General features: G+C 64.3%; 3 protein-coding genes across 3 annotated transcripts in view; 2 read left to right on the plus strand and 1 right to left on the minus strand.

The window, feature by feature from the left end:
* MNEG_3323 (hypothetical protein) overlaps window positions 1–675 on the plus strand; it is a gene marked incomplete at both ends in the record, with an annotated part of 4,770 nt that extends 4,095 nt beyond the window's left edge. The window contains one exon of the mRNA XM_014048198.1: window positions 310–675. Coding sequence (XP_013903652.1) covers window positions 310–675 — 366 coding nt within the window. The remainder of the gene's footprint in view (window positions 1–309) is intronic.
* A 4,322-nt stretch (window positions 676–4,997) lies between these two features.
* Window positions 4,998–9,703, minus strand: MNEG_3324 (Histone deacetylase 10; the record flags this gene model as incomplete). The annotated part of the gene is made up of 8 exons (XM_014048199.1): window positions 4,998–5,352; window positions 5,586–5,680; window positions 5,891–5,976; window positions 6,171–6,442; window positions 6,733–6,928; window positions 7,176–7,454; window positions 7,678–8,938; window positions 9,692–9,703. 8 exons carry the CDS (start codon window positions 9,701–9,703, stop codon window positions 4,998–5,000), a joined length of 2,556 nt encoding a protein of 851 aa, XP_013903653.1.
* A 1,507-nt stretch (window positions 9,704–11,210) lies between these two features.
* MNEG_3325 (hypothetical protein) overlaps window positions 11,211–16,905 on the plus strand; it is a gene marked incomplete at both ends in the record, with an annotated part of 6,441 nt that continues 746 nt past the window's right edge. The window contains 17 exons of the mRNA XM_014048200.1: window positions 11,211–11,216; window positions 11,391–11,444; window positions 11,604–11,750; window positions 11,991–12,064; window positions 12,288–12,520; window positions 12,702–12,821; window positions 13,044–13,058; window positions 13,288–13,379; window positions 13,590–13,648; window positions 13,852–14,428; window positions 14,667–14,776; window positions 15,142–15,221; window positions 15,433–15,549; window positions 15,724–15,776; window positions 16,055–16,136; window positions 16,347–16,415; window positions 16,640–16,664. Coding sequence (XP_013903654.1) covers window positions 11,211–11,216; window positions 11,391–11,444; window positions 11,604–11,750; window positions 11,991–12,064; window positions 12,288–12,520; window positions 12,702–12,821; window positions 13,044–13,058; window positions 13,288–13,379; window positions 13,590–13,648; window positions 13,852–14,428; window positions 14,667–14,776; window positions 15,142–15,221; window positions 15,433–15,549; window positions 15,724–15,776; window positions 16,055–16,136; window positions 16,347–16,415; window positions 16,640–16,664 — 1,913 coding nt within the window. The remainder of the gene's footprint in view (window positions 11,217–11,390; window positions 11,445–11,603; window positions 11,751–11,990; window positions 12,065–12,287; window positions 12,521–12,701; window positions 12,822–13,043; window positions 13,059–13,287; window positions 13,380–13,589; window positions 13,649–13,851; window positions 14,429–14,666; window positions 14,777–15,141; window positions 15,222–15,432; window positions 15,550–15,723; window positions 15,777–16,054; window positions 16,137–16,346; window positions 16,416–16,639; window positions 16,665–16,905) is intronic.

Below are 16,905 nucleotides of genomic sequence, written 5' to 3' on the forward strand. Positions count from 1 at the left end.
GGCTGTGGGAGGGTTCCATCGACGCATGGTGTTGGGGGGCAAACCTGTTGAGGGTGGGGCGGCAAGGTCTGGCCCCACCTGGAAAGATGCAGTAGCCGCGCTGGCAAGATGAACGGAACGGAGGGGTGCGCACACGCGCTGCGCCAGTGGGCATCCTCCATGCGGAGACTTTCCCAACAGAGGCCTGACTGCGATCAAACTCAGCGCTTCCCTCTCGCCTGCGTCATGCGCCATCCCATTTGCAATCACACCCCACCCACCTCAAACCAACACGCACATTGGTGCAACCCCGCCCTTCTTCACCCCCAGCTGCGTATGGGGCAGGTCATGGGGGAGTGGGGCGCGCTGCTGCTGCGCACCTTCCAGGCCCCCGGTGGTGCCCCCAGCCGCTCCCCCTGGTCGGCCGTCTTCCGCGACGCCCTGCTGCGGCGCCTGGTGCTGCGCTTCATCCTGTGCCGCGCGGCGCTGGGGCTGCACAGCACGGTGGGGGCCAACCCCGCGCACCTGCCGCGCTGCTTCCCAGACCTGCCCAAGGAGCTCGCCCCCGACGCCCCCGACGTTGCGGCCGGGGTGGCCAAGCTCGCGGCGTGCCTGGGCCGCGGCAGCGTGTTTGGCCGGACGGCGCTCAGCACCGGCAGCAGCAGCTCCCCCATGTCTGCCAGCACACAGCAGTAGCACGGCCCTCAGGGGCGTTCGCGCAGAACGTAGCGGACGCGGCAGCGCACCGGCTGCGCGCATGTCCTATGGGTCGCCTCCAAGCCTGCCACTGGACTCGCGCAGTGTGATGGATCTACACGGGGCCCTGGCCTGCACTGCCGTTTCCTCGGGCGGCATGCATGGCCCTGCGGCTTCTTTCCGCGCCCAACTACCGTAGTGCCTCGCCCTGCCCTGTGGCGGCGGCTCCGCAGCCGGTTTGAAACTAGCGGCAGGTGCTGTTGTCGCGGGGCTTGCCACCGGTTTTTGCAGCCTGGCACGTCGTGGTCGTGCTTTTCCTTTGCTTTCCACGGCCGAGGGTGCCCAGCCTGTGGCTGCTGATCCGGGCAAGTGCTTTGCGGCTGCGCCGGCTGTTGCTTGCAAGTACCACGCTCGCTTCCTCCATGTGGCTCGGCGCGCAGAGCATGTTGTAGAGCTCTCTCCCCTGCTCAAGCGTGATGCTGCTATGCTCATTTTCTCCACTCTTCCGCATCCCCTTTGCCCCAGTACGGGTCCCTCACCCGCGCATGGAGTGCTCTCGCTCGCGGGGCGCCGTGGCTCTTCCATGAGACACTTGCACCCGGCTGGTCTGAATGGTCGTGGTCAGGGCCAATGCATTGCAGACGCCTGCCGCACCAACACTACTATCAGCACCACGCCAACTGGCTGACCAAAGGTTGCATAATCAAACTGCGGCGACTGCGCCCATCATTTTTGGTCTGCAACTTCTGTCGCATGCGGGCGCCGCTGGTTCTGCGCAGCAGCGGTGGACGACTCACGGGGCTGCTTGTGCTTCCTGGGCTAGAACAGCAGCAGCCTGCACCAACAGCCTGCTTTGGTGCCCGTGTGTGCTGCTTACGACTAAAAGTCAGGCGCTGGTCACTAGTTGCTGTGGTGCCGAGCGTGGTGTGTAACTGGTTTAAGGCGGCAGCTGGGCTGCTGTCAGGGGCGACGAACGAAGAGGTGAGCGCACCCACAGATCTATGCCAACATCTTACCACGGGAACAAGTCACCTGGCTATGGCGCCAGGAGCAAACATCAACAGCAAGCATCGTTGCGTGTACACAGCCTTTGATTGCTGATCGGCAATCATGATGCTGTGAAGGTCACCAACACTCACACTTGTGATCGACCAAGATTAGGCTGCTGCAACTCACAAACATGCATCCTGTGCACGCAAGGGGGGCCCTGCTGATTGCTTCCCTAGCAGACCGCGTAAGCTGTTGGATTGTACGCGCAATCGTCAACGCATTCGTACTTCTTTGTGGTCTTGCCAAGGGTCTTCAGGGCGCATCCCAGACACCTGTGTGATGTAATGTGAGCCCAGGATTAGTCAGCAAAGAAAACCAGGCAAGAATGTGCCACCTCTGCTAATAGAACGGGTCCTGTTGAACAGATTCGTGCTGCTGATCCACGTACATTGCGCATGACTGCTGGACAGAAGCCTTGGGTTTTAATGGGGCTGGCGCCTCACGGACCTGTATCCGCACGCCACCACAGCTTTGTCCGTGAGCTTGGCCATCCTGGAAAAGAGTTTGCCGTACTTGCTGATGGTAGCCTTTGTGTCGGCGCTCAGTTGGGCCTTGTTCTTCAGGAAGTTCAGGGCCTTGCTGAGGGCTTCCTCAGCATGAGGAAGGTCGTCGTACCTGCGCACATCACCCGCACCGCTGTATCAGCTATCAAGAGGGAAAAGCGCTGCTTAACCCTAGAACGAGCACAACGGTGTCCGCGTCACGCAATTGCGCACTCACCTGACGCTGATGGCCTCTGCGAGTGGGTTGGCTTCGTCACCCAGGCACGTTGAAAATGCCTCGCTGGGCTCCTGGCTGGAAGAAGGCCTGCCGGGCTTGCAGTTCAGGCCTTCAGGGCATGGAAAGCTCCCGCAGTTGACGCAGTTATCAGTGCCCACCATGCGGACACCCTGGCCACCGGACACCGGCATATTGCAAGGCGAGTTGCACGGGCACAGAACATATCCAGTGCCGTCCGCTGTGTATGCTTGGGGTATATCTGTAGGGTCAGTGAACGCACATGGGTGATGCGCCGGCGTGTGAGTCGATTGCCAGAAACTATAACATACACGCACAAAGTGACGCTGTGAGCAAGCTGGTGTCACTGCGCGGTGACAGTTCGGCCGGCCCGCTGCCCGTGACAGTTCGCTCTGGTCGGCCGGGGGAGGCGGCAGGGGTGGCGCTGCGTTGACGGCAGCGTGTTTTGTGGTGTGCAATAGCATGGACGTGGGTGTTACATGCTGTTCGAGCGAGGTGGTGGTGGTGGTTGGGGTGGTGGCAGTTGTCGCAGGCAGTTGGCGAGGTGCTGCTGGTACTCCTGAGGGCTGCAGGACGGCTGCATGGTCCCGGGGTATTTGCCGGAGGGCCTGAGTTGCTTAGGTTCTCTTCGTTGCTGCTGCAGTTGTAATGGCCCCCCTGTTGCTGCCTGTTACCAGCCACAACTCCCAGAGTGACTCATATAGATCTTTGATGTGATTGAATCATGATTACCAGCTCAGTACTTACTGCCGGCGACGGGCGCTTGAGCGCACCTGTGGTCATGCTGCCAACAGTCTTTGGGCCTGCACGGGGATGCATCACGCCAGCAGCAGCGAAGTCAATTCAAAGGTGATGGTTGCCATCAGCTGGTGTGCTTGTCAGGCCCATTGATCACCACAATGCTCGAGCGTGCACCAGTCTGCAGCATCACATGCCGAAGGCAAGCCGCACACCTTCCTCAGCCTGTGGCGGTGTTGTCTTGACGCCGACCACCAGGCCTTGCTTGGTCCAGGTGCTGCCGCCCGCGCTGAGCGCGCGTGGCTGCACAGAGCCCTGCAAGCCCAGCAGCAGGCAGGTTGACAGTAGAAAGGTAGGGCAGCAGATGATTGCTGACCTTTGTAGCTGGACTGCTGGCCAGTGCTTCAGCTGCGCTGCAACACTACCTCATATGGCTGAGGCCCCAGCTGTGGCTTGTGTTTATTGCCCAGCCCACCTGCTTGAGCCAGCAGTAATTGTACCATGGGGATGACCCGGGGATGTTGTAGGACCACACGTGGCCGGTGCACCTCGTGCCCCATGAGGAGCACTTGGAAGCGCACAGGTCCTCCGTGCCGATGTTAGTGTAGGTGCCTCCTGGAATGTCGTTGCCGTATGAGTCATACTCTACGTACCGTTTGTACGCGGGCGGACCCTGCGCGGCAACGCTAGCCGCTGCGCACACCACGCACAGGATCACTAGCGCATGTGAATGGGCATCCATGAAGGCCTGGAAAATTGGATATGTTTGGGATGAAGAGTTTCAGGAAGTGCGTCAGATGAACAAGAATGCGCAACGGGCCCACCGGCCAACCGGGGGAGGCGCCCGCGATCGGTGCACCATGCAGCAGCACCCCTTGGAATCGAAATGTGTGACCTGGGCGTTTCCAAGCCGTTATATTCAAGGATGTATCCGGGAAAATCGCATACGTTGTATTCTCACCTCGCGTTCTCCTTTCGGAGTCCCAGATTGCGTTCCGGAATCAGCTCTTCGACACGTCGAGTACCGTTACCATACGAACACGAGTATGCAAGGATCGCCGACATGTGATCAATAAGACGGGAGCAAGTATGGGCTGCATACATTCTGGGGAGCTTCATTCAAGGGACGCACGGAGGGCGACGGCAGCAACGCAGTGGAAGCCCGGGCCACAACCAATTGCACATCACCTGAAGGTACCAGCAAGCAGTCCTACCCTGCGACAAGGTGATACGGTTATACACGTTGGAGGCCCCTAGCTTCACCCTGCAAGACCTCGGCGTCCCCAATCAACATTCCATGACCCTGCCCCACCACTTGCCCGCACTCACCGGCTGCAAAGGGGCTGCACATCCCCTCGTACGCCTGCCCGCGGCCTGCGCGGGAGCGCTCTCAAGGCCCCTGCACCCCCTGCGGCTCACCTTTGACCTTTGAATCCCGTTGCGTGCCCGCCCGCACCACAAACTCAAAAGTCCCATGCCCCAAAAAGAGATGCTTGACGTTACAGCTTACTGGGTGGTGTGACGGCCACCAGGGAGGTTGGGGCAGAACGGAAAGCCAGAGCATGCCAGGCAAAGACACGTCCCCGAGGAAATGGAGGAGTGGGGGAGAGTCGCCGGCAATGAAGTCCCAGAGGATGACAGACTCACTGCAAGTCTCTCAGAACAGGCACGGCCACTCTCAGCGCAACGGGAGCCGTTGCGATTCCCCTGCTAATTGTCAGAGTGCGTCACAGGCAGCCCCGCAGCGGGTGTCGCATGCACGTCGTCGCAGGGGCGACAACTTGCATGGCGCTCGACTAGGCCGCCTCTCCCGCCCACTCCCCAGGGCCTGCTGCCTCGACCTCCGCCGAGCCAGGGACCTTGTCCGCCGCCCCCTCCTCTTCGCCCTCCTCCTCGTCCTCCTCCCACTCCCCGTCATCGTCCACCTCCTCCCAGTCAGAGCTGCCCTCCCCCTCCCCCTGCTCTGCGCCCGCCGCCGCAAGCAGCGCCTCGAGCGCCGCCGCGCTCGCGCCGCCAGCCGCCCCGCCCGCGACGCCGCCCTGAGCGCCGGCCGCGGCGGCGGCGAGCGCGGCCACCCCGAGGCCCCGCCAGAAATGCTGGTGCACCGTCAGCATTCTGGCCAGGGTGTGCCACCCCACAGGGCTCGGCACACTGCGGGCGATGTGCACCGTCAGGGGTAAACAACAGGTTCAGGAACGCAGTGTCCAGGACGAAGGGCGGAGAGCATGGGTGGCAGGCGCAGCGGGACCCGGGGCCGCGAGTGCCGCAAGCTGCGGAGCGCACGGCGCCATGGCGCCATCAGCGGGCCCGAGGCCATCGCCCGCTGCCTCCACGCACCCCCAACCCCCTGCCCCCCCCTCCAAGCGGCTGGCTGGGCGCCGCACCTGGCGCCGGGCGGCAGCGGGGGCGGCCTCTCCCCCAGCAGCGCCCTGGTGCAGAGCTCAACACACAGCGCAGTCTGCTTCAGCACATAACCACCCTGGATAGGACGGGCCGGGTGGATTGAGGCGTTTCAGGCGCGTCCCTGGTGGCCTCCACAGCGCGGGCTGCTGGGGCCGGGTGCAACCACGCCCGCCGGCGCAGCGCTGCACCACAACGCCAGGACAGCGGCGGTTGAAGGCCAATCACAGAGCGGGGGGCGCCAAGTGCAGGCGTGACATGAGGCGACTCCTTGCCTTGTGCACCGCACCTCGAGCACCATGCCGACTGGTGCGCCCAGGGCGCGCAGCATGGCGGTCATGTGGGCAAACACCGGCGGGGGGATGCTGCCCAAGCCTGCAAGGGATGCGGTGGAATGTTGGGCGGTAGACTGTTGGTTGCGCCGTGCCGAGGGGCAAGAGGGTTTAAACACGCACGGGTGGCCAAAGCGCAAAGCCCAACACTGAGAGCAGCGTGCCAGTCGCAGCCCGCAGCAGCAACCAAAGCGGGCGTCGGTGTGGCCCCCGGGCCGTGGCGGGGCAGCTGCTCACCCACGGGGTCCCCCTCTGCCGAGTCAAACCCGGCCGACACCAGGATGATGTCGGGGCCCCACTCCCGCGCCAGCGGCACCACCAGCGCCCCCACCGCCGCCAGGAAGTCGCCCCCGGCCGGCTGCACGTCGTCCAGCGCGAGGCCCTCCCCGCGGCGCGCGGCGCCGGGCGTGGGCGGCCGCGGGGGCGCGGCCCAGGCGACGTTGATGGTGGTGCCAGAGGCGGCGCCGCGGCCGACCTGGTTGAGGGGGCAGCCGCCAGGGTAGAACCAGCTGCGGGGGAGGAGGGGCCGCAGGGGGTTGGGGGTTGAGGGTTCAACAGGAAGGGGCCGAGGGCAGGCGAGAGGGCGGGCCGAAGCTGGGGGGATGGGGGGTACATCAACCCTTGCTGCTGCCAACCTCCTGGCCGCATCGCCGAAACGCACGCGTGCGCCACAACCATCAAGAGTCTCACGCACACAGTTGCGTGCGCTCAGACTCACATGCTTGCACACAACGGACGACCCCCATGCGCCTCTCACCCTCCCTGCCCCCCCTCATACCACCCTCCCCGTCATCCCCACCTGCCGGCCTTGTGCAGGGACACCACCACAACGCTGGGGTCGTCCTCGAATATGGAGGCAGTGCCCTTGGCGGCGTGTGCGTCCCAGTCCAGCACCAGGACGCGCTCCGCCCCCGCGCGCTGCGCCGCGCGCGCCGCGACCGCCACGCTGTTGTACAGGTTGCCGCCCTCGGCGCTGCCCTCACTCGACAGGTGGCCTTTGGGGGCGAAAGGGGTGAGGGGTGACGGAGGGGAGGGAGGGGTGCGCCATTGGGCCAGCGTGGCGGACGGTGTGTTTCACGGGTGCTCGTGGACAAGGGACAAATGAACAAAGGAGCCGACCCTCAAAGTTCCAGCGCAGCTCATAACACACTCCGTAGAGCCACCAGCACCGGCTAGGCCCAGGCCGCTGCGGCCGTGCACCCTGTGCGCGGCCCCTCTGCGTGCGCCCCCTCCGCAGCCCACCTGCCGGCCTGACGAGGGCAAACCCGGCGTCCGCCTCGCCCCGCACCAGCCGCTCCGCCATCCCCGCCGCCGCGCCCGCCGCGAGCCGTGCAGCACGCGCGGTGTGACGGTTGCCGAGGCTCTCGGAGCCGAGGGCGGCGCTCACGGCTGCGAGGGCCAGCTGCTCCGGGAAGAGCGTCTCGGGGCACAACGCGTCGACCGCAGACACCAGCCCCGCAGAGTGCACCGCCAGCAGCTGCTCGTCGGTCGCCTCCTCGACCGGCAGCCGCTCGCAAACGTCTTGACGGCGGCGTGAGAGATTCAGGCGGCCGGGGGCGGGGTGTTTGAATAGTGAGACACAAACATGGTGCGGGACGGGGTGGTGTGTGCAGGGCTAGACAGGTTTGTGCAGTGGAGGGGCAACCCGAGGGCTCGTTGGCGCCAGGCGCGTCGCCACGCCGCCCTGGCAGATGAGTCAGCATGCGTCCAGGCCCCTGAGCGCAAGGGCGCGGCCGGCACCCACCCAGCAGGCCCGTTGACTGGAGGCGCGACAGCACCGCGTGCAGGCGCTCCGGGCGCTCGGGGTAGGGCGGCAGCATGGCGCGGTGCAGCAGAGAGTCTTCGTGCCAAGCCAGCAGCACGCGCGCCGGCGGGCTGCACGGCACCCCCGCCGCCCGCGCGAGCCCCGCGGCTTGCCGCAGCGCCTCGGCCGCCTCGGCGCGGGCGGCGCCTGCCGCAGCCGCGGCTTCGGCGCTGCCCCAGCCCCCGGGGGGCCGCGGGGGCAGCAGCTGCGCGTCGTCTGCCGCCCTGTGCCCGCAGATGCCGCACTCTGAGTCCGCGCCGCTGGGCAGGCGCTCCAGCGGCGCGCAGCAGTTGGTGCAGAACGCCGGGGGCCGGGCGCGCATGCGGGCGCGGCCCTCGCCGACGACCACGGCCGCCACCACCTCGGGCGATGCCGGTCGCGCGACTGGGGGCGCCGCTGCTCCCTCCGCGCCCGCCACTGCGGCGCCGGCCTGCGTGCCCAGCACACCCGCCGCCGCCGCGCCCGACTCGGCCCCGCTGCCGCTGCCGCCGCCGTCGCGCTCGCCGCCGCCGCCGCCCCCGCGGGCGCTGCTGCTGCTGCTGCTGCTGCCGAGCGCGAGCACGTCCATGAGCCGCAGCATGAGGCCGGGGTCACCTGCCACGTCGAGGGCGCCCTCCACCGGGCCCTTCCACCGCGCCGCCTCCTCCAGCGCCGCCGCGGCCGCGTCCGAGTCCGCGTCTGACTCGGCGTCGGAGCCGTCCGATGCGGATGCCTCTGAAGCCTCACGCACCGCCGCAGCCTCCCGCGGGTCCTCGCCAGCCGGGCCGCCCTCGTCGCCCTCGACGCCGCCCTCGCGACCAGATGGATGCCGCTGCTGCGGCTGCTGCTGTTCGTCGGCGGCGGCTGTGCCGCCGCCGCCGCCGCCGCTGCTGCTGCTGCTACTGCTGCTGGTTCTGCTGCTACCATCGGCGCCGGTGGGTGCAAGAGACTCGCTGGCACCGCTGTCGCTGTCAGCAGCGCCGCTGCTGCCGCTGCTACTCAGAACGCCCTCGCGTGTTGCAAGCCACGTCAAGCTGCCTCGCCTGCCTGGCGCGCCAGACCAGGTGGCGGCAAGGGGCTTGCCCGACGCCGCACTGCTGCCACCGCCACTGCTGGTGCTAGTGCCAGGGGTCGCAGCCTCAGGGCTGTACCCGTTGCCACCAAAAGTGCCACCGCCACCGCTGACGTCGGCCCCGGGCACTTCGGCCCTGCTGATGACATCCTGTTCAAGTCCATCAGCCACTGGTGTCTGAGCGAGCACGCTGTCGCTGCTGCCGACGCCGTCGGTGGTGCCGCCCTCTTTGATTGCGCTCGAATGCGGGTCAACTTCAGCCTCGACAGCTGCAGCAGCCCCTAATACACCATCAGCATGCTCTAGCGCGTGCACGCGTAGTGACCGCGGAGGATGCAGCAAAGCCTGCGCCTTCCAGGGCGTGCGCAGCGGCCCAGGCAGAGGCGGCGGCACCCCGGCCAACCGAACCCCCATCCGACTGCAGCGAAGGGTGCGCCCCGCGCCCATCGAAGGGCACGTGGCGCGCCTCATTGTATATTGCTGCAGGCACGCAAAGGGTTGCGGCTGAGTGATCAGGAACGATGCTTGCAGATCGCCAGAGCCAGGCGCGCTGGCGAGTTGTTTTGCACATTTGATATGAAGATGGCGCTTTCAAAAGCAACATACAAAGGGTGTTTCTGCCGCGGAGGAGGCGGGAAGCATTGCAATCGTCGCTGTCACTGATGGCATAACACAGAACCGGTGCGAACGTCGTATGTTGGTACAAAATGTTATTGGCCTCGCAAGTATCGCCCAGACAGCTTACCCGCGGGGGTGATACGAGCTTGGCCGCCGGCACCGGAATGGGACCAGCGTCATCACCCGGCACAACCCGTCATCCCGACTTTGTGGTTGAAGGTACTGTGAGCAGTGATGCTGACAGCTGAGCATAACGCGTCATTAAGGTTCAGTTGCTGCACTCACAGGCATGACCATTGGCAGGCACCGCTACACTGTACGTGCGGCCAGCATCATAGGAGGATGGATGAGTAAGTGTCCTCTGTCCCATAAACGCATTGAGAGTTGTTCAATGTCTACTGCGTAAGCATGATGATGCTTTCATCGGGTAGGTAGCGACGCCCAGCCCGGAGCTGGTCTGCAACATAGACCCTGCGTCGTTGAGACCGGCTGTGCAGGCCACCCCGAGAGCAAGGAATGCTGACAAGTGACAGTGCGGAGTCAGCTGCGTCGACCCAGCGGGCAGAGGTAGGGGCTGCACGGGGAGGAGAGAAAAGGGAGTTGGGCGAGGGTGTGGGTGCGGTGATGCCGGTGGGGTGGGTCTGCGCAACGCGGACCTGGTGCAGGGGTGTGCAACCTGCTCGGTGTCCCATCCTTGGGTCTCGCTGACGAGGGGTTGGTACAAGAAGACTGCGCCTTCCTGAAAGGCCCATTGCACTGTGTGTATGCAGAGGTAGTGACTTGGACTGAAGGGACGGTGGGTCGCCTCTCACTCGAGCAAGTCTTATTTGCGGTGATGGGAGCACGACCAGAGTTGCTGCTCTCGCGTTTTGGTATCCTGACATGCATATGACATGCACCCGTACGTATGCATGCATCCCTGTATATCTCATTCAATAATTCTAAATGCAAGGAAACAGCTGGGAGGGACATGCAACGAGGCAAAGCAAGGGCCACAATCATGCTCACCAGCACGAGCAGGAGCGCGGGTGCTTGTCACAGATGGGTTTCTGCACAAACTCTGTATGAATTGGTCATTGTGTGTGATACCTACAATCAAATCTATCATACGTTATGCCAAGTGCCGTTCAAGCACCGCCAATGGTGCTTGACATTGTGGCACCAGCATGGAGCGAGCGCGACGCGTGTGCGTCATGCATGTGTGGATCTTGGGGTGGCAGGACCGTGGGTGGAACAACTTTGCCTGCTGATGCAAAGTACGGCGCACCGATAAATGCATGCTTCATGCCTCATTGGCCCACGTACCGTACCAGTTCCGGGCAATGTGAATTGATCTCATCCTGCCAAATCCACGTGATTTGTACTGCAAGCTGTTTAGGAGTGATGACATAAATCCGACCAGCTTGTTTGTAGAGTCGGGTTACTTGTTTGCTGGGTTCGGTCTCAAACTACCGCCACGATACGCAGCAGTGGCATGGCCTCTTCCGAACTACCACTGGTTCACGAGGAGCCCAAGGCGCCGCTCAAGCAGCGAGCTTGGCAGCGATGCGACACGGCGATGGAGGAGCGGCTGGGCTGGCGGCCGCGGTCAAGGGCGCTGTTCTGGCATTATGTGACAACTTTGTGGGAGCAGGTGGCCGCAATCGTGCCAATCAGTCTACTGCAGGTGGGTGCATATGCAATGAACTTGCTGTGAGCCCCTTTCCCAAACGTGGCGTGGCGTGGGAAAGCGGGCAGATGAGGATACTGATGTCGGTTAGCTGCAAAAAAGGAGAACGCAGCATCACAACCATGCCTCCGTACAATGCCAGTGAGTTACATCGCTGTGGGTAACATGGTAACACATGCACATGGCGGCCATGGTGCCACTTGGCAGCTTGAGGCAACGGGCTGCGCGATATGCACATGGGGGCGCGGGCACCGCTACGCCTGCCACCTCTCATGGACACTGGGCCGTGCCATGCCCATACACGCCCCCTCCTAGGTTGTGGTGCTGGCTGCCTTCTTCCAGCAGTCGGCCAGCAGCCCAGGCCTGCAGGTGGGGACTGCAGCGCAATTGGGGAGATAAACCGCGGCAGTGGGCTGCACTTGGCGGCATCACAAGCACCAGCCTGACCCTTCAAAAGGATGCGGATGCGGGCTGAAAACAGGGTTATTGCCCCCTGTCATTGCACCGTGGCAACCGCACGATCTGCAGGCTGCGGGTCTCATATCCGCCTGCGTGGGGCTGCTGATGTTTCTTGACGGACTGCGGGTGTGCATCATGCCGCTGGCTGAGGAGGTCGGGAGGAAGCTGCCGCAGCGGCTGCCGCTGCCGCTGGTCATGGTGGTGGCCTTCTGCCTGGTGCGAGAGGGGGCGAGCGGTGTGTGTGGACAGCGGGTGTGCCCCGGTGGCTCCCTCGATTGATGCGTTGCAACTTTGCTCGGCCGCTTGGAGGCAGCACAGCCGCAGCGCCCCAACTCACTTCACACCGGCTTGCTGCTTGCGCTCCCTAAGCAGCTTCCCTGGTTCATTGCACCCATTCCGTTAAAACCGACCTTCAGTTAATTCACACCACAAGCTCACCGCCTCTCGACTCACCAGGGCGTGTTGGTGACATATGCCGAGCCAGCCATCGCTGCTATTCGCCCGCTCTCGCGGCTGGTGGACCCTACCAGGTGAGCAGCGTGAGGGTGACACGAAAGGAGGATCAGTAAGATACCCGCAACAATGGGCAGAAAATGCTGAAGGTGCCACATGGATGCCACACAGGTCACAAGGTGACTTTGGCTGCTGCCTGACGGTCCCGAGCCTGCACGCAGGATCTCTCCCCCCGCCCTCCTCACACTGCGTCCCCGGTCACACCACCTCCACTGCTCATCCCGCCACCCCCACTCCCAGGGCGCCGTACCTGTTTGTGGTCATGAACCAGCGTGTGGAGGCTATGGTGTTCTCAGTGGGCGCAGGCGTGGGCCTGGCCGCCGTGCTGGGCACGCTGCGCTTTGTCAAGAACTGGCCGCTGAAGCCCATCGTCTTCGCCTCGCTGCTGCCAACAGTGGCGGCCAGCTGCTACTGCCAGTGGGGCAACCCGCACCTGAAGCCGCTGCTGGGGGTGGCCTGGGACCTCGGGGGAGGTGCGGCCCTGCGCTGCGCCGCTGTGCGCTGCGCCACGGCGTCCACCTCTTTTGTTGCGCAGCGGCAGAAACGGCTTGTGGCCCTTTTTTTTGCCGTGGCGCTCCATTTTGCTGCTCCAGACTCAAACTGCGCTGCTTTGCTTGATGGCTCCTTGCTGTCTCTTGCGCTCCCACCGGCCAGTGACCACGGGGCCCGTCACTGTGCCCATCCTGCTGGCCCTGGGCATCGGCGTCATGCGCACCAGCAGGCAGCAGCGGCTCGCAGCCGCGGCCCTGCATAACAGCGTCGCATCCAACACGGGTGAGGCCATCCCTCGTCATCACCTGGCTGGTCGCGGTCACATGCTGCACGTGAACTGGCTGCTTTGCTGTAGCTCCCACACACAGCATTCAGAGTGCTTTTCGCGCGTACCTTCAGATGCTCTGTGCTCAGCTTTGTCCCTTGCGCACCAGCATTTCCACACCACAACCCACACCCACCCCACTCCTGGACTCCACTGCTGCCGACTTTGGGGGTCTGCAGGTCAGGCGCTGGAAGGTGAGCAGGCATCTTGTGTTGTGCGTGCTGCTCCCCACATGTGCGGCTTTCTTTGGCCTGGAGCGCCTGCAGATGCACAGCAGGCAGTCAGCTGATGCTTGCCTGTGGTCACTCTGCCAGCTGTCAGGAAAAAGAAGCAGCCAGCTTGGGTTACTCATCAGGCAACTGGGAGTGAGTAAATGCTGCGCGCGCCATGCCTCCCCTCCACTCTTGCTTGCCCACACTACAGGTTTTGGGATTGTGACCTTGGCTAGCCTCCTGCCTGTGCTGGCTGTGCTGCTGATGGGCATAGCCTTGTCTCTGGAGAAGGGCTACAATGAGGTGTGAGGGGTCCCGAGTGTGCGGAGGGGGAGGAGGTGGCAGGGAGGCAGAGGAACGACGCGGTGGTGAGTGTGCACCCGTAGGACCTCACACACATGTGCGTTTGCAGGCTTGTTGCATGCGATGGACACGCCTGATGCACACCATTTTTCGCAACCCAGCGCTCTCCCGCGTTCCAATAGCCCTCGCGACCCTTCACCTCCTGTGCAGGTTTTGGCAATGGCGCTGGAGGCGGCTGCAACCCCGGTCTCAGAGTCGCCGGCGGACACGTGTGTCTCCTCTCCTCCCGTGCACCACCATTGCATCTTGATACCACCCAAAGCCCTGCCTGATGCTGCAGCCATGCCATGCCGTCATGCTGCATGCTGCTCAGCACCACCACGAGACCCTCACCAGCCTCACCACGGCCTGCTCTGCTGAACAAACAAGCCAGCCGCCGGTCCCTGCCCCTCTGGCCCCTTGCTGCATACAGGTCGCCGGTCCGCGAGGTCATATTCGCTGTGCGCTCTATATCACCCCTCATTGTAGCCCTCCTGCTGCTCGTGAAGCTCGTGCTGAGGGCGCCGCTCCCACGCGTGTCATTCTGGCTGGACGGCGCAGGCGGCACGGAAGCCGCCAGTGTGCCACCGGCCACTCCAAAGCCACCAGCCAAAGCGGCGGCGGCGCGCCCGGGCGACGTTGGCATTGCCCTGGGACGTGGCACGCCATCAGACGGGGGAGTCGCGCCTGCCGACGATCGCGCCTCGAGCCACGACGCTGAGGTCACCCTCACGACATCCAACAACCCCAACTGCGCAGCCGTCCATGCGTCCGCTGCTTCTGTCAACGGCCAGCTGGGGCGGGGATGCATTGAGGGAACACCAGCCGGTGCCGGGGGCCCCGTGCCGCCTGGCAAGCAAGCAGCGGCGCAGCAGGGGCGGGGACCAGACGGCAGGCAGGCAGCGGGGCGGCAAGGGGCCGGAGGGGCTGGTGGCTGCTGCAGCGGCGGGCGATGGCGGGCGTGGCTGGATGACTTTGGGCCGCTGGTCTTGGGTGTTGCCATGTGCCAGGTTTGTTGGGGTGCGGGGGGCACTGACGTCCGGTGTAACGGAAGTGTACATCAACCCCACAACTGTCCAACGTCCTTACACCTCGTGCAGGGCCCTGGGCCTGGCGTTGCTGCTGTGGGGCCGTGGCCATACCCTGCCCTTTTGTCACCAAGACCGTCTTGTCGGCGCTTTCAATCAATACCCATCATTGCTCTGCCCCCTCTCCCTGACTCATCACACATTCTTCGCCCTCACCTAGGTTGGCATGATCCTGTTCAACATCGGACTCACGTACGGCTTCACTGCCCTGGGGGACCAAACAGGCACGACACTGCCGGCGGCGTACATGGCGGTGCCCTACGATCCCAGGTGGGCCCGGCTGGCCGGCTGGGGAGCAGCGCCGGCCGGTAGTTAGCCCGTGGCGGTACGGTATTTTGGGGTGGGGGGCCTGCAAACACGTGCACACCCGCACGCCTACATGCGGGGCTGGAAGCGCATGGGGCAGCTGTGTCCGCAAACAGCTTTCCGGGCCCTGTATCCCTGCTCGAGCCAAGGGGTTTGATTATGCCGGGCTGGGCTGCCCTACCAGCAGGTGGCCGCAGCCCCGAGGGCAGCCACCCCTCCCATATCTGGCGGCATTATCTTTCTATCTCATCATCATCCTCGTCCACCCAGACCATCTACCCTGCGCCCACCCCTCCACTCCACCTGTCCACGCATCCCACCCCTCAAAGGTCCCCCTACTACAGCTTTGCGGGCGGTGTCGCAATCCTGATGGTCACCGTCATGCTGCTGGGAGTGCTTGCTACAAACGGTGCGCCCCGCCGCGTGTACTCACGCCGCCATATGGAGAGCCCGGCAGGTCCTGGTGGTGTAGCTGTACCGTGTGCTGGTTGCAGCCGCCTGCCTGCCTGCCAGCGGGGCGCCTGGTGCGGCAGCGTCTGTGCCCATGGATGCTTCAACGCCCCCTGCACTACACATAATACGGGTCCCTTCATCACATGGAACTGCACTGCTCTGTGCAGCTGAGCCCGCCCTCAACGTGCTGGGAGCCACCGTGCAGCGGCTGAGCAACGGCCGCTTCACCAAGCGCATGCTCATCGGCGCGGTGTGCGTTGGCGTCGGAGTCGGGATGTGCGTTGGTGAGCGCTCCCCACTGCGCTGCTACGCGGATCGGTCGGTGCATGCAAACCTGTGCTGGGGGACGCCATGCGACAGCACAAACCAGGTCGTGCGGACACCCTCGCGCCCACCACACTTGAAACCGCACCTCGCAGCCCTTGTCACCGCCACCCCCCCCCCCTTTCCGTCCCCAGGGGCTGCCAAGATCCTGTGGCAGCTGCCCCTCCTGTACTTCATCCTGGCCAAGGTGGGGGGGCCTAGCGGGTTTCAGGAGGGGCAGAGGTGGAGGGGTCCAAAGAGCGGACGGGTGATGAGGGGGAGTGGGTTGGGGGAGGGGGGCCGCGCATGTTGGCGCTGGTGTTGTTTGGCGCAAATGAGGGCGTGGCACGGCTGTATACATGTTGCTCCACTACCGTATACGCAACGCCAGGGTTCAGCACCCTGCGGGGCGCTGCCGGCCTAAATCCAACTCTCAGCCAAGCCACGCCTTCACACGTGGCCCCACCCTCCAACCATACACCCCAGTACGCTGTCGCCAGTGCACTGACGATTCTGGCCGAAGACTCTGTCACTGCGGTCGCTTGGGACTCAGCCGGCGTTACCACAGGTGCGTCGTCCCATCGGCTTTCAGCGTTGAGGGCGACGCGCCACTGGCTGCCGGCAACGCCGGGCCTCCGGAAGGCTGGCGCAACGTGTCTTGCTGCGTCAACTCTTGCCGCACCTGTCGGCCACGCCCGCCGGTTGCTGCTTTCCGCGCGAGCCCTTGCCTCCGTCCTTACCTGACCTCCATTCTCCCGCGACCTTCAACACGGCCCAGGCCCCGTCACCGTGCCGTTCGTGCTGTCCATTGGCATCGGGTTCTCCAAGGCCGTCAACGCCAGCGAAGGTGAGGGGGCCGGGCGCACGCCGTGTGGAAGGCGATGCGGGCGGCAGGGGGGGGGTGCGATTTGTGTCTGGCGCGGCCCGTGGCCTTCGGCGGCGCGGCAGCAGGAGAGGTCTGTGTTGACTGCTTGTCACTTGGTGCAATAAGGAGCCTTGGCTCGTCCCGCTGACGCGGCCCCTCTTACCTTACGTTGCCGGTGCATGCCGCCATGCGCCCTCGCCTCTCAGGCTTCGGGATGCTCACCATCATGAGGTGTGAGGGGCGCGCCTTGGGCTGCAATGGATGGGGCCGGCTGGCACGGCGGAGAGGGCATCGCAGGCAGCGCAAAACATTCTGCAAGCTTTATGCTTTGGCTGACATAACCTGCGCGCCAGTGCCTGGAGTGTGCAAGACGCCAACGGACTGCGTGCCAGCGAGCCCCCGCGAGGCCTCTCTCCCTCATGCCTGCCATCCCACCACCCTGCTTTAAGGCCCCGCCCTGATTGCCCCGCCC

The sequence above is a fragment of the Monoraphidium neglectum genome (assembly GCF_000611645.1).
Source record: "Monoraphidium neglectum strain SAG 48.87 unplaced genomic scaffold scaffold00413, whole genome shotgun sequence".
NCBI lineage: Eukaryota > Viridiplantae > Chlorophyta > Chlorophyceae > Sphaeropleales > Selenastraceae > Monoraphidium > Monoraphidium neglectum.